This window comes from Mastigoproctus giganteus, chromosome 4 (genome assembly GCF_048544385.1).
Source record: "Mastigoproctus giganteus isolate SK-2022 chromosome 4, ASM4854438v1, whole genome shotgun sequence".
Classification (NCBI taxonomy): domain Eukaryota; kingdom Metazoa; phylum Arthropoda; class Arachnida; order Uropygi; family Thelyphonidae; genus Mastigoproctus; species Mastigoproctus giganteus.
The window spans coordinates 208,303,819-208,329,548 of NC_143578.1; the positions used below are offsets into that span (position 1 = coordinate 208,303,819).

At 39.1% G+C, this 25,730-nt stretch overlaps 1 protein-coding gene across 1 annotated transcript in view; it reads right to left on the reverse strand.

The window, feature by feature from the left end:
• Nucleotides 1–25,730, reverse strand: part of LOC150087354 (calcium load-activated calcium channel) — a 147,766-nt gene that overhangs the window by 18,529 nt on the left and 103,507 nt on the right. Inside the window, exon 5 of the mRNA XM_090372017.1 lies at nucleotides 19,179–19,246. Within this exon, the coding sequence (XP_090228143.1) occupies nucleotides 19,179–19,246 (68 nt within the window). The remainder of the gene's footprint in view (nucleotides 1–19,178; nucleotides 19,247–25,730) is intronic.

The following is a 25,730-nucleotide window of genomic DNA, read 5'->3' on the forward strand; positions in this document are numbered from 1 at the left end:
TAAAATTCCCCATTATAAGATCCTCCGATTTACTGGCCCACTCTATTTCCCTGTACAGTTCTTTATTTTACTAATCTGAGTCATTAGGCCAATAACACACTGCTACTCTCAATTTTGATCTCCCAATGGTATGTCACACCAAACTGACTCGATACTGCACTGTCCAGCAATGTAGACTAGCTGCACCTCCTTGGATTTTGTGTTTCTTAACTAATATCATAACCCCTCCCTTCCTATCTATCCTTCCTGTACACTGTACTCCCCAAATTCCAGTTCTGCATTCCTTATATCTGAGTGACACCACATCTCTGATATCCCAACAGTATCCACTTTGGATGTCTTAACCAGCACTTCAAATTCATCAAATTTGTTTACTATACTCCTAGCATTGATGTACATGCAAGAAATATACATGCACCTGTTCTTACTCTTAGTTACTCTAACATAGCCCATGTATTTACTTGTTTTGACCTCCAGCAGTTCCTGAAATTCCTAAAAACTGGCTTTCTGGGCTGCTGCTCATTCCAATAGAAGCAGACAAGAATCACTTTCACCTCTGCCAGCAGCTATTGTTAATCTATTAGTCCGTGTATCCCCCCCCACAAGCTAGCAGTTTTCCAACCCACCTAACACTGCCTCAGCAAATATTCTTGCACCCTTTTTATTTAAGTGTATCCCATCCCTGTAGAAGCAGTCTCTTCTGTTAACAAGCACAGAGCAGATTGAGAAAAATTCTACCCCCCGAGCCTTGCACAATCTCTCCAGGGCCAAATTGATCGACAAGGCTCTCATCATATACTCCCTCCTATCGTCTGGGCAGAATTGCAGACACTTTCAAATTCAACCCTAATTCACGGCTTTTTTTCAACAGTGACCTGTACTTGTTAAGTAATTCTGCTGGTCTCCTTACTCTTAATATCATTAGTGCCAACATGTATAACAATATCACCTTTTGTGCCCTTAAAAGATGATATTCGCTCTACAACGTCATCAACCTTTGCCCCTGGCAGACATACCCTAGTCCCGTTCCACCTAACCTTTTTACACAATATGTTCCCTGTTTCCCTGACAATAGAGTCACCGACAACTACTAGTTCCTGTGGGACCAGCACATTCTGTCTTGGGGGTTGCTGCTGTGTTGCGTGATGATCAAGTGCAAGCTCTGGCGTTGATGTGGACAGCTGAGAGCTTGATGGCCCCTCAATTTAGATCCTTCGAGGGCATCGACACTGTCCTTCAAGCTCTCATATAGGCTCATAACAATGCTGAGTTTTTGCCTGATTTCCTCACACTCCTTACATCACACACACACAAAGACATTCCCCTTGGCAATATCATGTCCCGTACCTGATTGCTCCACTATGCAGGTGTTCTCAAAGGTTCTGTTCTTTCTCCATTCATTTTCTCCTAGATTAATGATTTGCTGACTGGAAATCCTATCCATAGTCCTGCTGATGATAGCATACTACATTCAACCTTCTAATTTTAGAAATGTTGCTCTGACAAACAGCCTCACCTTCTTCAAATATTTACCTTAAATGCTGATCTATAGGTATTTCTTTAATAGGGCACAGAAAACTTAGTTAACTTCAATCCTAAAACTCAGTTCTGTCATATTTCTCATAAAAATCTTACATAAAAGTCTTACTGTTCTTACACTCCTCTTTGATGACACTCAGATTTCTAGACAAGATCATATAACTCTATTAGAGATCACTGTGACTTCTAATTTTTATTGACATAAACACACCACAAATATTGCTTTGTATGGCTAAAAGAAAATTGGATTTTCTTCTTCACTCTCGGCATTACCTTTCTTCTAAATAACTACTCACTCTGTACATATCTTAAATCTGCCCTGTCCCTGCTAAGAATGTTCCCACATCTGGAGGTGGTACCTACAAAATCTCTCTCAAACTTCTAGACTCCATTCAAAGAGGGGAATCAGGTTAATTAATAATGCATCTCTTACAAAATCTCTTCATTCCCCAACTCAGACACTCAGTTTCTACTTTATACCATTTCTACAGATACTGCCATGGGCACCGTTCTTCTGAACTGGTATCTGTAATTCCCTCACTTTCTTCCAAACACATGCTGCAATGTCAGCATCCCACACCAAACTTACAGAACTAACTTCCTTCACATGCATTTCCTGAAAATTACAACCAACAGAAATTCAAGTTTAATGTCAACAAGTATCTTCTGTCTTCTCAGCCTTCAATCCATATATCGTAACAGGTAGTACTATAGGTTCCATATACCTTTTGTGTTTGAGGGTTTCATAACACACACACACACACACAGTTATTTGGCCTTTTTCACTACTATCTACCTAAGACATTATTACCAAATTTATCCCTTAATTCTTTATACTGAGACAGGTGCACCTGTTTCAGAGTAAAGAAATGAGAGATATGTTTTGAGATAAGTACATTTTAACTGACCATACAGTGAACATAGAACTCTATTATTAACATAAAGGCCTTGGCTCATTGAACATCTCTTACTTCTTAAATTTTCCCTAACACTACTTGAGACGGAGATCTGAGTAGGAGATTAAGAGTAGGAGATCTGAGGTCTCCATACTTAAACAAGTACAAAGTACAGGACAAAGTTGAGAAAAATCACAAGTCAGGATTAAATTTGAAAGTATCTGCAATTCTGTCCAGACATAATAGGAGGAAGTACATGCTGATACCCTTGTCGATCAATTTGGTCCTTTAGAGACTGTGCGAGGCAGATGGGGTAAAATTTTTCTCAGCAGGTCTGTGCTTGTAAATAGGAGACTGTTTTTACAGGGATGGGATATGGAGTACAAGGATATCTGCTGATGCTATTAAAGCAGTGTTAGATGGGCCAGAAAATTGCTAACATGTGGGATACACAGACTAATAGATTAATTAGAGTGCAGACAGAGATGAACATTATTCTTGCACTGCTTCTATCATGCAACAGCCTGGAAAGCAAGGTATCAAAAATTTCAAGCACCACTTTGGGCCAGCATGAAAAAAGTAATATATAGGATGTGTTAGGGTGACTAAGAACAGATGCATGTATATCATGCACACTAATGCTAAGAGCAGTGTAAATAAATTTGATGAATTTGAAGTACTGATCAGGCTATCAAATGCAGAGGTATTGGACACATGGTGTTACTCAGACATAAGGGATGGAGAGTACAATGTGTACAGAAAAGACAGACAGACAGAACAAGAGGGGGGGATTATGCTCTTAGTTAAGAAGCATATTAAACTGTGGAATTGTGTTATAGGCCTAATGACTGCAATGGGAATGACAAACAGTTATACAGAGAAATATAGTGGGCCAGTAAATCAGAATATTATGTAATGAGAGACTAACTTTCTAGATTAATTAGATTCTTTCTGAATTGATTAGAACTTGTGGGTTGGTCAATAACACACTAGGAAGACTTTTGTGGATTTATTGGATGACTGTTTTCTACAGCAGCATGTTAGAGGTTGCTTGGTTTTTTTTTTTTTTTTTCTTGTTAGTTGTTGGCACATTGGCTTCTGTGGCCATAATGCACCTCCCAAAGTTTTTGCATTTTACTCTGATCCAAGCCAAAGGCAGGATTCAAACCTGTGACCTTTGGGTTGCCAGGGAGGCACTTTACTCACCTGGCTAGCCTTGTCGGCTGCTTGGTTGTTGTAGGGTTTTAGGTGCATCAACAACTTAGGCCATATTGTACTATATATATAATACATCTGCAAATTGCATGTGTTCTGTGGTTATTTTGTTGTTTGCTTAACAAAAAATACAAGTTTCTGGAAGAAAAAACACATTACCCTTGCCTGAAAATTACTAATTCAGCCACATTGAGAAAAGGGCCCATAAAAATGCCTCACGTTTTTGATGGTATTCAAACTGAGGTCTTTTCCACACAGAGTGGGGAGGGCAGTGATTATACCAACTGTGCTACCCATAAGGGCAGCATTTTAGAGAAGCAACAAGAGGAACCAATATTCTTGATCTGACTATCAGCAGTGATTCTTCATGCACTAAGGATCTGCAGGTAAAAGGACCACTGGGTGACACTGATCAGAGTGCACTGATGTGGGATTTACTTTAAAGATGTAACTACTGACAAGGGTAAAGGAAAAGAATTTTACTTTCATAAAGGTGAATTCAGTGGTCTCAGACAGTTTTTGAGTCTGGGAACGAGGTTAGCCTGTGCGGACGTAGCTCCTAGAAGCTCTTGGAACAGAGAAGTTTTTCCTGATTTATTTTCTGATTTATTAGCTTAAATTGTCATATTAACTTATTTTCTAGAGTAGCTTTATATTCCTAGTTACGATACTTAGTTTAAAGTTTAACTTAGACAGAGATTTTGTAGGTATTACTTTGTATCGGTAACGGTATCAAATCCACGTGTTACGAATTGAACGAGAGGTCTTTTTTTAACCAAATTTAGTCGATTTCTTAACCAATTGTTATATCAAATTATCTTCTATAAGTAGATTAGTTTATTCTAGTTTATTTTATTCTTAGTTTATTCTAAATTGAGATAGCGAGATTTGGAAGCTAATCAATACTTACGAGTCCGTAGAAGTACCGTTCGAGAATTCCCGCCATTTTTACACGATAGCATAAGCTTAGTGTAGTATAGTGCATAATATAATATTGTCCATTAATCAGTAAATCTATTAATTTGATAAACTTTATTGTCAATTAAATTGTATTTTTAACTCTATATATATATATAACGACTTGATCGTAACAAATAATTAATACATAACTATAGTGGTACACGTGATACGGAAGTTGTATAAAGGGAACTCGTAGAAGAAACTAGATACCGAAAAAATAAATATAGCGTTATAACTGTTTTGGGATATAACTTAAGGATTTAATTTTTGTTTTGAAATTTTATTGAATTAAATCGGAATCATGACTCTGACCAGAGCAGCAAAGCAAAAGGCTCAAGCTAATGGGAGTGCTGTGGTTCAGGGGAGAACTGAGGGGGGCAGTTGCCCTCTGAATCACAGTCTTTTAAAATGCACTGTTTGCTTGATGTTTGCGGAGCAGTCGGGTACGGGACATGATACTGCCAAGGAGGGGGGTGTCTTTGTGTGTGCACGATGTAAGGAGTGCAAGGAAATCAGGCGACAACTCAGCGTTGTTATGGGCCTTTATGAGAGCTTGAAGGACAGGGTGGATGCCCTCGAAGGAAATAAATTGAGGGGCCCATCAAGCTCTCAGCTGCCCACATCAACGCCAGAGCTTGCACTTGGTCATCAGGCAACACAGAGGCAGCCCCCTAGGGAGAATGCGCTGGTCCCACAGGAACTAGTAGTTGTTGGTGACTCTATTGTCAGGGAAACGGGGAACATGCTTTGTAAAAAGGATAGGTGGAATAGGACCAGGGTATGTCTGCCAGGGGCAAAGGTTGATGACGTTGTAGAGCGGATATCATCTTTTAAGGGCACAAAAGGTGATATAGTTGTACACGTTGGCACTAATGATATTAAGAGTAGGAGACCAGCGGAATTACTTAGCAAGTACAGGTCACTGTTGAAAAAAAGCCGTGAATTAGGGTTGAATTTGAAAGTGTCTGCAATTCTGCCCAGACACGATAGGAGGGAGTATATGATGAGAGCCTTGTCGATCAATTCGGCCCTGGAGGGATTGTGCAAGGCTCAAGGGGTAGAATTTTTTTCAGCCTGGACTGTACTTGTTAACAGGAGAGATTGCTTCTACAGGGATGGGATACACTTAAATAGAAAGGGTGCAAGAATTTTTGCTGATGCTGTCGAGGCAGTGTTAGGTGGGTCGGAAAACTGCTAGTTGGGGGGGATACAAGGACTAATAGATTAACAGTAGCCACTGGCAGAGGTGGAAGTGATTCTTGCACTGCTTCTATTGAAATGAGCAGAAGCCTGAAAAACAAGATGCAGGATATTTCAGAGACTGCTGGGAGTCATTGCGGTACAAGTAAACACATGGGTTGTGTTAGGGTAGCTAAGAATAGCAACAGGTGCATGTATACCTGCGTGTACACTAATGCTAGGAGTTTGGTAAATAAATTTGATGAATTTGAGGTATTGCTCAAAACATCAAAGGCAGATATTGTTGGGATATCAGAGACGTGGTGTCACACAGATATAAGTAATGCGGAACTGGAATTTGGGGAATACAATGTGTATAGAAAGGATAGACAGGACAGGAGGGGAGGAGGGGTTATGCTATTAGTTAAGAAACACATAAAGTCCAAGGAAGTGAAGCCAGTCGACATCGATGGACAGGGCAGTGTCGAGTCAGTTTGGTGTGACATAAGCATAGGGAAATCAAAATTGAGAGTAGGAGTGTGCTATAGGCCTAATGACTCTGATGAGTATAATAAGATATTGTACAGGGAAATAGAGTGGGCCAGTAAATCAGAGAGTCTTATATTGGGGGATTTTAATTTCCCAGATATTGACTGGAATTTGTGGGTTGGTCACTCGCACACTAGCAAGGCTTTTGTGGATTTATTGGATGATTGTTTTCTACATCAGCATGTTCGTGAGGCAACAAGAGGGAGCAATACTCTTGATCTGATTATCAGTAGTGATTCTTCATGCATTAAGAATCTGCAGATAAATGAACCACTAGGTGGCAGTGATCACAGTGTGTTGAAGTGGGATTTACTCAAGGAGGTAACTACCATCAGAGGTAGAGGGAAGGGTTTTTGTTTTCGTAAAGGCAACTATGATGGTCTGAGACAGTATTTAAATTCTATACAGTGGGACCAACTGACGATGTTACCAACAGCAAACTCAAAATGGGAAGCATTCAAGGAACTAATCTTGGAGGCTACCAGGCTTTACATACCAACTAAGAAATATTGTTCAAGGTTTAGGCCTAAATGGTTGTCAGATGAACTAATGAGACATGTGGCAGAGAAGAAAGATGCATGGGATACATACAAATTAATGGGTGACATGGAAGCCTATGATAGATATAAGTTGGTCTGTAACCAAGTCACAAAGGAGATTAGGCAGGCAAAGGCAGACTACGAAAAATCCTTGGCAAAGGATGCAAAGAAAAACAGAAAAGAGTTCTTTACATATTTAAACTCAAGAAGGAAAGGGATGAATCAGATTGGTCCACTGGATATTGATGGTTCAACAGTTGAGGATCCTGCTCAGGTGGCTAACAATCTAAACGAGTATTTTGCATCTACATTCACGCATGAGGAGTTATTCAGGAAGGAGAATGATCTAGGTAAAGTAAACATTGGCAGGGAGCTGGATGATTTTGTAATAACTGAGAGGAAAGTGGAGGAGAGATTGTTGAGGATAAACATAAAAAAGGCACCTGGGGTGGATGGGATCTATCCAGTTATATTAAAGGAGGCAGCAAAGGAAGTAAGCAAACCCCTAGCCATAATTATGAGAGCTTCTTTGGACTCAGGGGGGGTACCCATAGACTGGAGATGTGCAAATGTAACCCCAATTCACAAAGGAGGATCAAAGGCTGACACAAGTAATTATAGACCTGTTAGTTTAACTTCTGTTCCGGGTAAATTAATGGAGGCACTGGTTAAAGAAGCACTGCAGGATCATCTAGACAAGAATTCAGTTATAGCTCAGACGCAGCATGGTTTTGTTAAGGGCAGGTCTTGCCTGACCAATTTGATTGGATACTATGATGTAGTCACAAAAGAACTGGATGCAGGGAATAACTTTGATATTATATATTTGGATCTTAGAAAGGCTTTTGATACTGTTGCACATGGAAGACTGCTGCACAAATTGGAGCAGTGTGGCATTGGAGGCAAATTGCTGCTATGGATAAGGGGATGGTTGAGTGGCAGAAGACAGAGAGTGGTAATCAATGGACACTGCTCAACGTGGACTAATGTTATTAGTGGAGTCCCTCAGGGTTCAGTGTTGGGTCCGTTGTTGTTTTCGGTGTTTATGAATGATATTGATGATGGGATATCAAGTTTAATGTCCAAGTTTGCAGATGATACAAAGGTTGGCAGGGTTGTTAAGGACACTACTGACGCTATGCTGCTGCAACAGGATCTGGAAAGGTTGAACAGATGGGCTGAGAGGTGGCAAATGAAGTTTAACATTGACAAATGTAAAGTACTACATATGGGAAACAGTAACCCCAGAGCAACGTATCAACTCTGCGGTACTATACTGACAGTGGTGGAGAATGAAAAGGACCTGGGGGTAATTGTGCAGGCAGATATGAAGTTCTCTGAGCAGTGCAGACGAGCTGCAAGAGTAGCTCATGGTGTCTTGTCAATGATATACAGGAATTTTTCTAGCAGGGATAAGGAGGTGATTATTCCCTTGTATAAGGCAATGGTTAGGCCACATCTTGAGTACTGTATACAGGTCTGGAGGCCTCATTTCAAGAAGGATGTAGAGCTGCTGGAACGGGTACAGAGAAGGGCAACAAGATTAGTGAATGGAACAAAGGGTTGCTCTTACGAAGAAAGGCTTAAGTTTTGCAAATTACAGAGTCTGGAGACTAGGCACCGGCGAGGTGATCTGATAGAAGTGTATAAGGCTTTGAATGGGTTGAGCATGCTCAATGCCAATGGGATTCTTCATCTTGCTGAGAATAATCACCTCAGAGGGCATAAATTCAAATTGAGGAAGGACGGATGTCGGATAGATGTGCGGAAATTTGCCTTTGGCCAGCGGGTGGTTGGTTGGTGGAACCGACTTCCATCACTTGTTGTTGAAGTTGATAGCCTAAACAAATTTAAAGCTCAACTGGACAGGTATTTCGAACGAACGGAGGGGTGAAATGGGAGTGGTGTGTGTTTTTTTTTTTTTTTTTTGGCTGATGCTGAATAAGCTTGCTTTCTTGCATCATATGCCTCTACTAATGCTAATTAGCATTAGCATTAGCAGAGGCATATGATGCAAGAAAGCAAGCTTACTCAGCATCAGCCAAAAAAAAAAAAAAAAAAAAAACACCCACTCCCATTTCACCCCTCCGTTCGTTCGAAATACCTGTCCAGTTGAGCTTTAAATTTGTTTAGGCTATCAACTTCAACAACAAGTGATGGAAGTCGGTTCCACCAACCAACCACCCGCTGGCCAAAGGCAAATTTCCGCACATCTATCCGACATCCGTCCTTCCTCAATTTGAATTTATGCCCTCTGAGGTGATTATTCTGAGAAAGATGAAGAATCCCATTGGCATTGAGCATGCTCAAACCATTCAAAGCCTTATACACCTCTATCAGATCACCTCGCCGGTGCCTAGTCTCCAGACTCTGTAATTTGCAAAACTTAAGCCTTTCTTCGTAAGAGCAACCCTTTGTTCCATTTACTAATCTTGTTGCCCTTCTCTGTACCCGTTCCAGCAGCTCTACATCCTTCTTGAAATGAGGCCTCCAGACCTGTATACAGTACTCAAGATGTGGCCTTACCATTGCCTTATACAAGGGAATAATCACCTCCTTATCCCTGCTAGAAAAATTCCTGTATATCATTGACAAGACACCATGCGCTACTCTTGCAGCTCGTCTGCACTGCTCAGAGAACTTCATATCTGCCTGCACAATTACCCCCAGGTCCTTTTCATTCTCCACCACTGTCAGTGTAGTACCGCAGAGTTGATACGTTGCTCTGGGGTTACTGTTTCCCATATGCAGCACTTTACATTTGTCGATGTTAAACCTCATTTGCCACCTCTCAGCCCATCTGTTCAACCTTTCCAGATCCTGTTGCAGCAGCATAGCGTCAGTATTGTCCTTAACGACCCTGCCAACCTTTGTATCATCTGCAAACTTGGACATTAAACTTGATATCCCATCATCAATATCATTCATAAACACCGAAAACAACAACGGACCCAACACTGAACCTTGAGGAACTCCACTAATAACATTAGTCCACGTTGAGCAGTGTCCATTGATTACCACTCTCTGTCTTCTGCCACTCAACCATCCCCTTATCCATAGCAGCAATTTGCCTCCAATGCCACACTGCTCCAATTTGTGCAGCAGTCTTCCATGTGCAACAGTATCAAAAGCCTTTCTAAGATCCAAATATATAATATCAAAGTTATTCCCTGCATCCAGTTCTTTTGTGACTACATCATAGTATCCAATCAAATTGGTCAGGCAAGACCTGCCCTTAACAAAACCATGCTGCGTCTGAGCTATAACTGAATTCTTGTCTAGATGATCCTGCAGTGCTTCTTTAACCAGTGCCTCCATTAATTTACCTGGAACAGAAGTTAAACTAACAGGTCTATAATTACTTGTGTCAGCCTTTGATCCTCCTTTGTGAATTGGGGTTACATTTGCACATCTCCAGTCTATGGGCACCTCCCCTGAGTCCAAAGAAGCTCTCATAATTATGGCTAGGGGTTTGCATACTTCCTTTGCTGCCTCCTTTAATATAACTGGATAGATCCCATCCACCCCAGGTGCCTTTTTTATGTTTATCCTCAACAATCTCTCCTCCACTTTCCTCTCAGTTATTACAAAATCATCCAGCTCACTGCCAATGTTTACTTTACCTACATCATTCTCCTTCCTGAATAACTCCTCATGCGTGAATGTAGATGCAAAATACTCGTTTAGATTGTTAGCCACCTGAGCAGGATCCTCAACTGTTGAACCATCAATATCCAGTGGACCAATCTGATTCATCCCTTTCCTTTTCGAGTTCAAGTATGTAAAAAACTCTTTTCTGTTTTTCTTTGCATCCTTTGCCAAGGATTTTTCATAGTCTGCCTTTGCCTGCCTAATCTCCTTTGTGACTTGGTTACAGACCAACTTATATCTATCATAGGCTTCCATGTCACCCATTAATTTGTATGTATCCCATGCATTTTTCTTCTCTGCCACATGTCTCATTAGCTCATCTGACAACCATTTAGGCCTAAACCTTGAACAATATTTCTTAGTTGGTATGTAAAGCCTGGTAGCCTCCAAGATTAGTTCCTTGAATGCTTCCCATTTTGAGTTTGCTGTTGGTAACATCATCAGTTGGTCCCACTGTATAGAATTTAAATACTGTCTCAGACCATCATAGTCGCCTTTACGAAAACAAAAACCCTTCCCTTTACCTCTGATGGTAGTTACCTCCTTGAGTAAATCCCACTTCAACACACTGTGATCACTGCCACCTAGTGGTTCATTTATCTGCAGGTTCTTAATGCATGAAGAATCACTACTGATAATCAGATCAAGAGTATTGCTCCCTCTTGTTGCCTCACGAACATGCTGATGTAGAAAACAATCATCCAATAAATCCACAAAAGCCTTGCTAGTGTGCGAGTGACCAACCCACAAATTCCAGTCAATATCTGGGAAATTAAAGTCCCCCATTATAAGACTCTCAGATTTACTGGCCCACTCTATTTCCCTGTACAATATCTTATTATACTCATCAGAGTCATTAGGCCTATAGCACACTCCTACTCTCAATTTTGATTTCCCTATGCTTATGTCGCACCAAACTGACTCGACACTGCCCTGTCCATCGATGTCGACTGGCTTCACTTCCTTGGACTTTATGTGTTTCTTAATTAATAGCATAACCCCTCCTCCCCTCCTGTCCTGTCTATCCTTTCTATACACATTGTATTCCCCAAATTCCAGTTCCGCATTACTTATATCTGTGTGACACCACGTCTCTGATATCCCAACAATATCTGCCTTTGATGTTTTGAGCAATACCTCAAATTCATCAAATTTATTTACCAAACTCCTAGCATTGGTGTACACGCAGGTATACATGCACCTGTTTCTATTCTTAGCTACCCTAACACAACCCATGTGTTTACTTGTACCGCAATGACTACCAGCAGTCTCTGAAATATCCTGCATCTTGTTTTTCAGACTTCTGCTCATTTGAATAGAAGCAGTGCAAGAATCACTTCCACCTCTGCCAGTGGCTACTGTTAATCTATTAGTCCTTGTATCCCCCCCAACTAGCAGTTTTCCGACCCACCTAACACTGCCTCGACAGCATCAGCAAAAATTCTTGCACCCTTTCTATTTAAGTGTATCCCATCCCTGTAGAAGCAATCTCTCCTGTTAACAAGTACAGTCCAGGCTGAAAAAAATTCTACCCCTTGAGCCTTGCACAATCCCTCCAGGGCCGAATTGATCGACAAGGCTCTCATCATATACTCCCTCCTATCGTGTCTGGGCAGAATTGCAGACACTTTCAAGTTCAACCCTAATTCACGGCTTTTTTTCAACAGTGACCTGTACTTGCTAAGTAATTCCGCCGGATTTACTTAGCAAGTAATAATGCTAATGCTAATGCTAAAATTCTATGCAGTGGGACCAATTGATGTTATCAACAGCAAATTCTAAATGGGAAGCATTCAGGGAAGTAATCAAAAAAGCTGCTAGGCTTTTCATACCAATGAAGAAATACTGTTCAAAGCTTGGACCTAAATGGATGTCACAAGAATGAATGAGATTTGTGGCAGAGAAGAAAAATGCATGGGATGCATATAAAGTAACAGGTGATACAAAAGCCTATGTTAGATATAACTAGACTGAAATCAAGTCACAAAGGATGTTAGGCAAGCTAATGCAGATTACAAGAAGTCTCTGACAGACAATGCAAAAAAAAAAAAAAAAAAAAGCAGAAAAGCCTTCTTTGCTTATATTAACAGTAGAAGCAATGGGTTAAATCACATTGGTCCACTGAATAAGCACCTTGCATCTACAATCACACATGAAGAGTTCTTTATGGAAGGGGGTGTCAGAAGTTTATCAATCTCTAATTGGGAGTTATGATTTTGTTATAACTGGGAGGAACGTGAAAGAGAAATTACTGAAGCTAAACATCAAAAAGGTTCGGGTGGATGAGACTATCCAATTATATTAAAAGGAGTTAAGCAAACCTTAGCCATAATTATGAGAGCATCTTTGGATTCAGGGGAGGTCCCTAGGGACTGGAGATTTGCAAATGTATTTCCAATTCACAAAGGGAGATCAAAAGGTGACATAAGTAATTACAGACCTGTTAGTTCAACTTCCTTTCCAGGGATTTATTAAGGCAATCTTGTCTGACCAATCTCATTGGATAGATGATGCAGTAACAAAGAAACTGTACATAAAAAATAATTTTAATATCATACACTTGGATTTGAGGAAATGTGTTGATACTGTTGCACATAAAAGATTGCTGTACAAAAAATAGATCAATTCTGGCATTAAGAGCAAGTTACTAATATCAATAATGGGATGGTTAAGTGGGAGAAGAGTGGTTACTAATGGACACTGTTCTTCATGGACTAACGTTATTAATAAGGTTCATTGTTGTTTTCTTTATTTATTAATGATATTGATGAAGTATATCAGGCTTAATGTCTAAGTTTGCAGATGATGCAAAGGTTGGCGGGTGGTTAATGACAATAATGATGCTACTACAAGAATATCTAGAAATATGGGCAGATGAGCTGAGTAATGGCAGGTGAGTTTAACTTTGAGAAATGCAAGGTACTGCATATGGTTATCAGTAATCCCAGATTAACGTATGTATTATGTGGTAGAAAATGAAAAAAAACAGGGATAACTGTGCAGTCAGACATGAAAATCTCTGCACAATGCAGACAGACAAACTCTCAGAACAGCTCATGGGGTTTTATCAATGATATAAAAAAACTTTGCAAGCAGGGATAAGGAGGTGATTATCCCATTGTACAATGGCACTGGTTAGGCTGCATCTTGAATACTGCATACAGGTGTGAAAGCCTCATTTTTGGAAGGATATAGATCTGTCGGAATGGGTTGCGAGAAGGCCAGTGAAACTGGTGAAGGGAACGAAAAAGTGGTCTTATCAAGAAAGGCTTCGAGTTTGCAAGAGAGGGATAATCAGGAGCTGATTATCCCATTGTACAATCGCAACGGTTAGACTGCATCTTGAATACCACATATAGGTCTGGAAGCTTCATTTTTGGAAGGATGCAGATCTGCTGGAATGGGTGCATTGAAGGCTGAGACTGGTGAAAGGAACAAAAGAGTGGTCTTATCAAGAAAGGCTTCAGTTCTGCAAATTGCAGCATCTGGAGACAAGGCACCTGCGAGATGATATGATTGCAATGTTGATGGCTTTGAATGAATGAGCAAGCTTAATGCTGATGGTATTCCTCTTACTCAGACTGCACACATGAGGGGGTATAAATTCAAATTGAGGAAGGATGGTTGCAGGATAGATGTGTGGAGTTTTGCCTTCAGTCAGTGGTGAATTATCAAAACAAACTTCCATCTGTTGTTGCAGAAGCAGGTGCCTTGTCACTTCCCATTACACCTTGTGGACAGGTGTAATGGGAAGTTTTTTTTTGGCTGATTCTGTGTAAGCTTCCTCTCTTGCATCATTTGCCACTACTAATACTAACATTAAATGTTTAATTTTTGCTGCATGTCTTTCTACAGATATATTTATGAACAATGGTCTCCTGATTTAACATCTGTAAATCCAGTTTTCTTCCAAACCAATCTGAACATATGGAACAAGCAGTCAACCTCCAATCACAGTGCAACTCCAAACCCACTGAACTAGCCATTGCTCTTCCTCATTTCTCCCCTTTTCAGAACAACTTTTCTTCTTATGTGTTTCATGAAAATTAAAATATACAAAATTAACAATCAACAAATATCCTCTGCTTTCAATCCGTATCTAGTACTAGAGTAGGATAGACTGCAATACTTTTCATGTTTGGGGTCACCATTAAAAAAAAGGATAAAAAGAAAGGGGGGGGGGAAGAGGGAATCCTGTTTGAATCTCAAAACTCTTAAATGTACTGGCATTTTCAAGATTCATAATCTACACTTTACTGCTGAGTTTGTTTGTTATTTGATTTTTAGGAGCATTAGCAACTAAGGCCATATTTCTCCAGGGATATGCGGTGGTCATTCCCTGACCTTTCTGCATCCTCCGTATTTGGTGGTCACGGGTTCGAACCCTGGTCTAATCAAGAAAAGTGTGTTACACGCTGCTGCTCTTGGCCACCTGGCTACAGAGGTGCCTCTTTACTGCTGAAGCATAGGAAATGCTTTGTATGCACTTCTTGCAGATATCATTTTTTACTGCTAGGAGGAAGTAATAGAAACATTAACTCCACGTGTTATACATTTCATTTAGGATTTGGATAAGTAATGTCCTGCTTATTTTTAATATTAAAATCCTGCACATTGTACAAATGGAAATAATCATTATATCCATGGTTCTGGGTTTTACTGTTTTTGCATTCTCCCAACAGCTGCAATAATTTTTTCATGTCTATGTTTAGTTTATTGTCTGAGAGAGGTGGTTTACTCCAATAATATTCAAGGTCACTTTGTGAAAAAAAAATGGTGCCAACTTCAAGTGTTAAAATGTGTTGTGATGGTCTTTCAAAGAAATGGGTAAAGAAAATAAATTTTTTTTGATATAAAATTAATGATTAAAAAGAGGAAAGTATTTCTTAATTTATTGTTGCTTTGAGGAATAGTAAGAAAACTTAAGGTAAAGTGAAAGAAAGTTATTTATGCACTTTTTTTTTTTTTGAAAAATGTCTGATGCAGATTTCCACTGATTATGAGATTTGTTAATTGTCTGAAAACAAAAATGAAATAAACTTAGGCTTATGTCTGATATGGAATAAGAAAGGTCAATGAAATTTATGAATTACTTCAATAATCCAGCATTTTGCTACTTTTAGACTACTCAATCTAAAATTAATTTTTGATTTAATTTGAATGAAAAATGATTTAATACACTGATCAACATAAAACACTTTCTAATCATTTTTTAAAAACATAACTCCTATATCATTCAAATCTGTCATACTAGTGGGTGTACAGGTCACCATGATATTACAAAGCATTCCCTCTGGAATGTAAGCCTTCATCCACTACTTTCCTCTATGCTCTCCTATCGGATCATGCACATAAACCAGAATAAGTTCACTTTGCTGTAACACTTGCTTGACACCAACATTCACCTTCCTCTTAGTCTGCTTCTAGACTTATTACCATTAATTTTTGCTTCAACTATCTGTTTAGCTAATCGCCCTTCGCCCGCTTACCTTTGCTTGGATAGCTATTACCTCAAATTTTTTGCTCATTTATAATATGGCGTTGCCATTACTTCACTCTCTTAGTTCCATTTATTTTTCTTACAAAGTCTATTTTCTGATTAATTTTCTTATTTCTTGACCAGTTTTCAGTTTCACATGTTAATATATGCTTAAAAACTGTTATTAACAGCTAATTTTATTTTTTGGATAAAATCTTTTTCCCTCCAAAAGAGTTTTTTTTTAATTGGCCTTCTATACTTCCTACTTTACTTATTACACTGTTTATTTTAACATATAAATTTTCATCTTCATAAAAGACTGTTTCAGATACACAAAATTACTAACATGTTCCAATTTTTGGTCAAGTCTACGCTAAATTTTGACTCGCGCAACTTTCATAACATTTGTTTTGAGATTTTTGATCTTTCAAGATACTTTGCTTTCAGTTATTCCAAAATCATTAAGTATCCTACTACAATTTGATAACCTTCTGCCATTTTCAAACCTTAATAATTCCTCATGTGTGTGAATGTAGATGCAAAATACTCATTCAGTTTGTTTGCTATCTGAGCAGGATCATCATTGTTGAAGTTAAACATAACAAAAGCACCTGGGGTGGATGGGATCTATCCAGTTATATTAAAGGAGGCAGCAAAGCAACTAAGCAAACCCTTAGCCATAATTATGAGAGTGTCCTTGGACTCAGGGGAGGTTCCCACGGACTGGAGATGTGCAAATGTATCCCCAATTCACAAAGGGGGATCGAAGGGTGACACGAGTAATTACAGACCAGTTAGCTTAACTTCTGTTCCGGGTAAAATAATGGAGTCACTGGTTAAAGATGCATTGCAGGATCATCTAGACAAGACTGCAGCAATAATTCAGACACAGCATAGGTTTGTTAAGGGAAAGTCTTGTCTGACAAATTTGATAGGATATTATGATGTGGTTACAAAGGAACTGGATGCAAAAAATAATTTTGATATCATATATTTGGATTTCAGGAAAGCTTTTGACACTGTTGAGCATGGAAGACTATTGTACAAATTGGAGCAGAATGGTACTAAGGGTAAGTTGCTACAATGGATAAAAGGATGGTTAAGTGGGAGAAGACAGAGGGTGGTAATCAATGGGTGCTGCTCTTCTTGGACTAATGTTATTAGTGGAGTCCCACAGGGTTCAGTGTTAGGTCCACTGTTGTTTTGTATATTTATCAATGATATTGATGAAGGTATATCAGGCTTAATGTCGAAGTTTGTAGATGATACAAAGGTTGGCAGGGTTGTTAATGATAGCAATGGCAGTGTGCTACTGTAACAGGATCTAGATAATTTGGGCAGATGGGCTAAGAAGTGGCAACTGAAGTTTAACCTTGACAAATGCAAAGTACTGCATATGGGTAGAAGTAACCCCAGAGAAACGTACCAACTGTGTGGTACTACACTTAAGGTGGTAGAAAACGAAAAAGACCTGGGAGTAATTGTGCAGTCAGATATGAAGTTTTCTGAGCAATGCAGACAGGCTGCCAGGGCAAGTCATGGGGTTTTGTCAATGATATATAGGAATTTTGCTAGCACGGAAAAGGAGGTGATTATCCCTCCGTATAAGGCAATGGTCAGGCCACGTCTTGAGTACTGCGTACAGGTCTGGAGGCCTCATTTTAGGAAGGATGTAGATTTACTTGAGCGTGTACAGAGAAGGGCAACAAGATTGGTGAGGAGAATGAAGGGATCCTCTTATCAAGAGAGGCTTAAGTTCTGCAAATTGCAGTGGCTGGAGACTAGGCACCTGCGCAGTGATCTGATAGAGGTGTATAAGGCCTTGAATGGGTTGAGCACGCTGAGTTCTGATGGGATCCTTCCACTTGTTCAGATTACGAACCTAAGGGAGCATAAATTCAAATTAAGAAAAGACAGATGTAGAATAGATGTGCGGAAATTTGCATTTAGCCAGCGGGTGGTTAATTGCTGGAACAAACTTCCATCTGTTGTTGTGGAAGTTGATAGGTTGAATAAATTTGAGGAACTGGACAGGCATTTGGAGGGAATGGTGTGATTTTTTTTTTTTTTTTTTGGCTGATGCTGCATAAGCTCATACACTTGCTTTCTTGCATCACATGCTACTACTACTACTACAACACAATATCATCTATATATAATGATCCAATTTTTACATATTTAACACTAACCTTTATCAGCAACTTATTTTATTAAATGTGCTGAAATTATAAAAAGATGTAACAATAAAGTGCAGTCTTGCCTCACTCCAAGTTTAACGACAAACCATTTTGCAATATTTCCTTCAGTCCTCACTGCAGATTTTCCATTTTAGACACTTTTTTTCCCCTTAAAATATTATACTTATGTTATATTTTTCAAAAATTTGGAAGAGCACATTTATTATTACTATTTTAAGATTACTATATCATATTATTTTTCAACAAAAGAGTATAACTTAATGAGCAAATAATAACATAACATAGAGTAACACCTCAAAAATCAGGAATTTTCAGAAGTCTGGAACTTTCAAATAATTCTTCAAGGGTAGCTGACCATACAGAGGGAAAAGAGGCCTGACTGGATTTTTTTTTTAAAAAAAGCACCAAATTCATGAATTATGTTCCATTAATAATTTCTTTCCATTTTACATATTTCCTAACTATGTCATGGGTACTATGTATTTTTAATATATAAAATTATTCATTGCATGAGACATTCAATACTAGTCCACAGTCCAGTACTTAATAGTACAGTACATAATATATATTTAGTTTTTAAAGAAATTCAGTTGCCAAAATCATGTTTATACCTCATATCAAAAAAAATATTGCACAACTGCAATACCCACATTGAGGGCAGCATTCAAATGCACAACCTTTATTTCTTATGCCAGTACATTACCCACTGGTCCAATCTAGCAATATAGTTAACATTTTGGCTTAATACTGGCAACAATCATTCTGTGGTGCTTATAAGGACCAGAGCTACAGTGTTATCTAATAAAAATAACAAATTACCCCTGAATATTTAGGATAGTTGCATAGCTTTCAAAAGACTAGAATTTAAAAAAATCTAGAATGTGCTATGTCCCTGAGGATGCTCGATTTTATGAGATTTTATTGCATTATAATAAATTTTAAAATAACTTTTTTTTTTTTTTTTTTTACTTACATTGAATTAAACATGCTTAGAAGTGCAGTAAAGGCAAAACCTATGGCAAACATTGATTTCATTTTTACCTGTAACAAAAAAAAATAATAAAAAAAAAAAATATATATATATATATTATATATATAAATAAATAAAATAAAATTTCTGTAATTAAGTTTTAATTTTCTGGATGTGTGAGAGAAGGAGGAAGATTGTGAATTTTGATCTTTCGTGAATTAAATGAGAATTAAGATTCTGTTAATATTGGGAATGGTAAAATAGGCAGCTTAATAAGAAAAGAAAAAAGTGTGTGTGTGTGTGTGTGTGTATACTGATTTGGCTTCACAACAGCAACACATCCTTGTGTAGGAATGGATTGGTCTGTGACACTGGTGATCAGTTTTTTTAAGTATCTTAGAAGAAGTCAGCATTCTTCCTAACTTCAAATGTGGAATGATTGTGGGGACAAGACATGATAATTTCTTCAAGACAAGAAGGTGACAGTATCTTGACAACAACCAACTTGGTTAAGTGCACCCATTCTGTGGTGTCACAATCTACCATGATTGGCTCAACAGCGGTTGAACAACCAGCCAAAGGTCATACATGGGATAACCACAGGAGGCCGATGCCATGTGAGTGTCTTGCGTCTCATAACACAGCAGTGATGCAGAATAGTGGCCCAACTAACCACCCAATACAACTGTAGGAATAGTAAGATCAATATCACACAGCCAATATGTATACATTAGCATGTATAGGCTATGGCAGTCAACAGCCGCCAAAGGTACCCATGCTCACTGCAAGAAACTGCACGCTGTGTGGGCACATCAGCACAAACACTGAACAACCCAGCATGGAAATCTGTTGTCTGGTCTGATGAATCTTGTTTCCGACTCTATCATACTTATGAGCATATTCACATTTGAAGAAACTGACATGAAGCAATGGCACTGATGTTCTATTCGTTTTTGACAGTTTTTATGCCACCACTACTACTAACACCACTGCAGACAGTGGTGTTAGTAGTAGTGGTGGCATGTGATGCAAGAAAGCAAGTGTATGAGCTTATGCAATATCAGCCAAAAAAAAAAAAAAATACAAAACAATTACCTCCAAATGTCCATCCAGCCCCTCAAATTTATTCAACCTATCAACCTCCACAATAACAGATGGAAGCTTGTTCCAGCAATTAACTACCCTCTGACTCAATGAAAATTTCCACACACCTATTCTACATCTGTCTTTCCTCAATTTGAATTTATGCCCCCTTAGGTTCGTAATCTGAACAAGTGGAAGAATCTCATCAGAATTCAGCGTGCTCAACCCATTCAAGGCCTTATACACCTCAATCAGATCACCTCGCAGGTGCCTAGTCTCCAGCCGGTGCAATTTGCAGAACTTAAGCCTCTCTTAGTAAGAGGATCCCTTCATTCCTCTCACCAATCTTGTTGCCCTTCTCTGTACACACTCAAGCAAATCTACATCCTTCCTAAAATGAGGCCTCCAAACCTGTACGCAGTACTCAAGGCATGACCAGACCAATGCCGTAAACAGAGGGACAATCACCTCCTTTTCCCTGCTATAAAAATTCCTGTATATCATTGACAAAACCCCATGACCTGCCCTGGCAGCACCTGTCTGCATTGCTCAGAAAACTTCATATCTGATTGCACAATTACTCCCAGGTCTTTTTCATTTTCTACCACCTTAAGTGTAGTTTCTCTGGGGTTACTTCTACCCATATGCAGTACTTTGCATTTGGAAACGTCAAACTTCAGTTGCCACTTCTCAGCCCATTTGTCAAATTTTCTAGATCCTGTTGCAGTAGCACACTGCCATTACTATCATTAACAACCCTGCCAACCTTTGTATCATCTGCAAACTTTGACACTAAGCCAGATATACCTTCATCAATATCATTGATAAATATACAAAACAGCAGTGGACCCAACACCGAACCCTGTGAGACCCACTAATAACATTAGTCCATGAAGAGCAGCACCCATTGATTACCACCCTCTATCTTCTCCCACTCAACCATCCTTTTATCCATTGTAGCAACTCACCCTTAATACCATTCTGCTCTAATTTGTACAGTAGTCTTCCATGCACAACAGTGTCAAAAGCTTTCCTGAAATCCAAGTATATGATATCAAAATTATTTTTTGCATCCAATTCCTTTATGACCACATCATAGTACCCAATCAAATTTGTCAGACAAGACTTACCCTTAACAAATCCATGCTGTGTCTGAATTATTGCTGCAGTCTTGCCTAGATGATCCTGCAATGCATCTTTAACCAATGACTCCATTATTTTACCCAGAACAGAAGTTAAACTAACTGGTCTGTAATTACTCCTATACCCTTCGATCCTCCTTTGTGAATTGGGGATATATTTGCACATCTCCAGTCTGTGGGGACCTCCCCGAGTTCAAGGATGCTCTCATAATTTTGGCTAAGGGTTTGCTTACTTCCTTTGCTGCCTCCTTTAATATAACTGGATAGATCCCATCAACTCCAGGTATCTTTCTTATGTTTAACTTTGACAATTTCTACTCCACTTTGCTCTCAGTTATTACAAAATCATTAAGCACCCTGCTACAATTTGTTAACCTTCTGGCATTTTCAAACCTTAATAATTCCTCATGTGTGAATGTAGATGCAAAATACTCATTCAGTTTGTTTGCTATCTGAGCAGGATCATCAACATTCGAACCATCAATATCAAGTGGACCAATCAGATTGCCCCTTTCTTTTAGAGTTTATATAAATTAAGAATCCTTGCTGTTTTTCTCAGCATCCTTTTCCAAAGATTTCTCGTAATCTGCCTTCACCTGCCTAACCTCCTTTGTGACTTGATTACAGACTAGCTTATATCTGCCATAGGCTTCTGTGTTGCCTGATAATTTATATGCATCCCGTGCATTTTTCTTCTCTGCCACGAGTCTCATTAGTTCATTTGACAACCATTTAGGCCTAAACCTTGAACAATATTTCTTAATTAGGTATGAAACTTTTAGTAGCTTCCGCGATTAATTCTTTGAATGCTTCCCACTTAGAATTTGCTGTTGGTAACATCATCAGTTGATTCCACTGTACAGAATTTAAAAACTGTCTTAGACCACTGTAGTCACCTTTACGGAAGCAAAAATCCCTTCTGCTCTAAAGATATGATTACCCTTGATGGTAATTATATCTTTAAGTAAATCCCACGTCAGTATACTGTGATGACTGGCACCTACTGGTTCCTTTATCTGCAAATTCTTAATACACGAATGATCACTGCTGATAACCAGATCAAGAGTATTACCCTTCCTGTTTGCCTCTTGAACATGCTGCTGCAGAAAACAATCATCCAATAAATCCACAAAAGTCTTACTAATATGCAAGCAACCAACCCACAAGTTTCAGTCAATATCTGGTAAGTTAAAATCCCCCATTATAAGACATTCTGATTTACTAGCCCGCTCTATTTCTCTGTACAATTGTTCATTGTACTCATTCGAGTCATTAGGCCTATAACGCACTCCTACTCTTATTTTTGCTTTCGCAGTGCCTTATGTCATACCAAACTGACTCAACAATGCACTCTTCATCTACATCAACTGGATGCACTTCTTTTGATTTTATGTTTTTCTTAATTAATAGCATAACACCTCCTCCTTCCTATCCTGTCTATCCTTTCTGTACACATTGTACTCTCCAAATTCCAATTCTGCATTCCTAATATCTATGTGACACCACGTCTCTGATATCCGAACAATATCCACCTTTGATATCTTGACGAACATTTAAAATTCATCAAATTTATTTACTATACTTCTAGCATTGGTATACATGCACCTATTCTTATTCTTAGTTACCCTAACACATCCCATATATCCACCTGTTTCACGATGACTGCCATCAGTCCCTAAAACCCCCAGCACCCCTTGCTCCAGGCCACTGCTTATTCTAATAGAAGTAGTGCAAGAATCAGCTTCACCTCTGCCTGCGGCTACTTGTAACCTTTTAGTCTGTGAATCCCCCCCTCTCCAAGCTAGCAGTTTTCCGACCCACTTAACACTGCCTCGATAGCATCAGGTGTTTGGGGACTGTTTTCATGGTATGTTCAGGGGGTCCTCTGATGGTTTGTGGTAGTGCTACACATGTGTTAGGCAATGTGTCCAGTAATTCCTGCATGTTGTCAGGTGGTTGGTCATAGCATCGAATGTCCTTTTCCAGTAGGTTCCAAACACGTTCAAATCAATGACTGAAATGCCCACCTTTCTATCATTTCTAATCAATGACTGATTGGAAATGCCTACCTTTCTATCATGATGACAGGTTTATCCAGAGACGCTAGCATCTATCAACAAGATAACGAGCCATGACACCAGGCCCAGCCAGCTGATAACTGGTTTCAGTAACATAACAATGAATTCTCCATCCTCCCATTGCCACCTAACTCAGCCAATCTCAATCCAATCGAACATGTTTGGAACCTACTGGAAAAGGACATTCAATGCTATGACCAACCACCTGACAACATGCAGGAATTACTGGACACATTGCCTAACACATGGGTAGCACTACCACAAAACATCCTGCAACACCTTGTAGAGTCTATGCCAAGATGTGCACAGGCTGTATTATGGTCAAAAGGTAGCCCCAGGAAGTATTAGGTAGGTGTTGTTAAATGCAAAGTGGAGTGTCAGTGGAGGGGGGGAAGAGAAAGAGAGATCTTGAATTACATGGCAATTAAAAGAACTTATTCTCCAGTCAAAACAAAAAAAAAGTTTAATAAGAATATCAAGATATAGCTGTTTCAAATTTTGTGCATAGCTATTACACAAAATTGATAAATTTAAGATTTCATGGATAATAAATTAATAATTCTTTGAAAACAATCAATCACTGAGTTTTGTCACAAGCATTCTTCTAGTAATAATGACTAAGGATACCAAGTGGAATTTTAAAATGCTGATGGAGCTGCTAATGAAGTCCAACTTGTGAGTTTAGTGGGTTAAATTTAGCAAAGCCTGATTTTTTTTTGCAACAACCAAATCCTCTACTTATGCTTTTATTCTGCCAGGACTGTTAGTAACACTGAGTATGTCTCACTTGTGAAAAGTCCAAAATCACTGCACCTAGTATGTTGGAGATGATCATTCACACATGAACCATAAGCTGGAGTCAAGGTGAGTCTACAACACACAAAGGAATGACTGATTCTCTGAGGCGGTAGATGAGTTCATCAGCTGGTGTAATACCAAACCTTTGCTTAATGATGGCTCAAAGTAGAGAAACCATGCAGAGCAAAGCATCTTTGCTTTGTAAAAAAGATAGGTGGAACAGGACCAGGGTATGTCTGCCAGGGGCAAAGGTTGATGATGTTCTAGAGCGAATACCATCTTTTAAGGGCACAAAAGGTGATATAGTTGTACACGTTGGCACTAATAATATTAAGAGTAGGAGACCGGCAGAATTACTTAACAAGTACAGGTCACTGTTGAACAAAAGCCGAGAATTAGGGTTGAATTTGAAAGTGTCTGCAATTCTGCCCAGACACGATAGGAGGGAGTATATGATGAGAGCCTTGTCGATCAATTCGGCTCTGGAAAGATTGTGCAAGGCTCAAGGGTTAGAATTTTTTTCAGCCTGGACTGTACTTGTTAACAGGAGAGATTGCTTCTACAGGGATGGGATACACTTAAATAGAAAGGGTGCAAGAATATTTGCTGATGCTATCGAGGCAGTGTTAGGTGGGTCGGAAAACTGCTAGCTTGGGGGGGAGACAAAGACCAATAGATTGACAGTAGCCACTGGCAGAGGTGAAAGAGATTCTTGCACTGCTTCTATTAGAATGAGCAGAAGCCTGAAAAACAAGATGCATGGTATTTCAGAGACTGCTGGGAGCCATTGCGGTACAAGTAAACACATGGGTTGTGTTAGGGTAGCTAAGAATAGAAACAGGTGCAGGTATACTTGCGTGTACACCAATGCTAGGAGTTTAGTAAATAAATTTGATGAATTTGAGGTATTGCTCAAACCATCAAAGGCAGATATTTTTGGGATATCAGAGATGTGGTGTCACACAGATATAAGGGATGCAGAACTGCAATTTGGGGAGTACAACATCTACAGAAAGGATAGACAGGATAGGAAGAGGGGAGGGGTTATGCTATTAGTTAAGAAACACATAAAAACCAAGGAAGTGAAGCCAGTCGACATCGCTGGACAGTGCAGTGTTGAGTCAGTTTGGTGTGACATAAGCATTGGGAGATCAAAATTGAGAGTAGGAGTGTGCTATAGGCCTAATGACTCTGATGAGTATAATAAGGAACTGTACAGGGAAATAGAGTGGGCCAGTAAATCAGAGAGTCTTATAATGGGAGATTTTAATTTCCCAGATATTGACTGGAATTTGGGGGCTGGTTACTCACACACTAGCAGGGCTTTTGTGGATTTATTGGATGATTGTTTTCTACATCAGCATGTTCAGGAGGCAACTAGAGGGAGTAATACTCTTGATTTGATTATCAGCAGTGATTCTTCATGCATTAAGAATCTGCAGATAAATGAACCA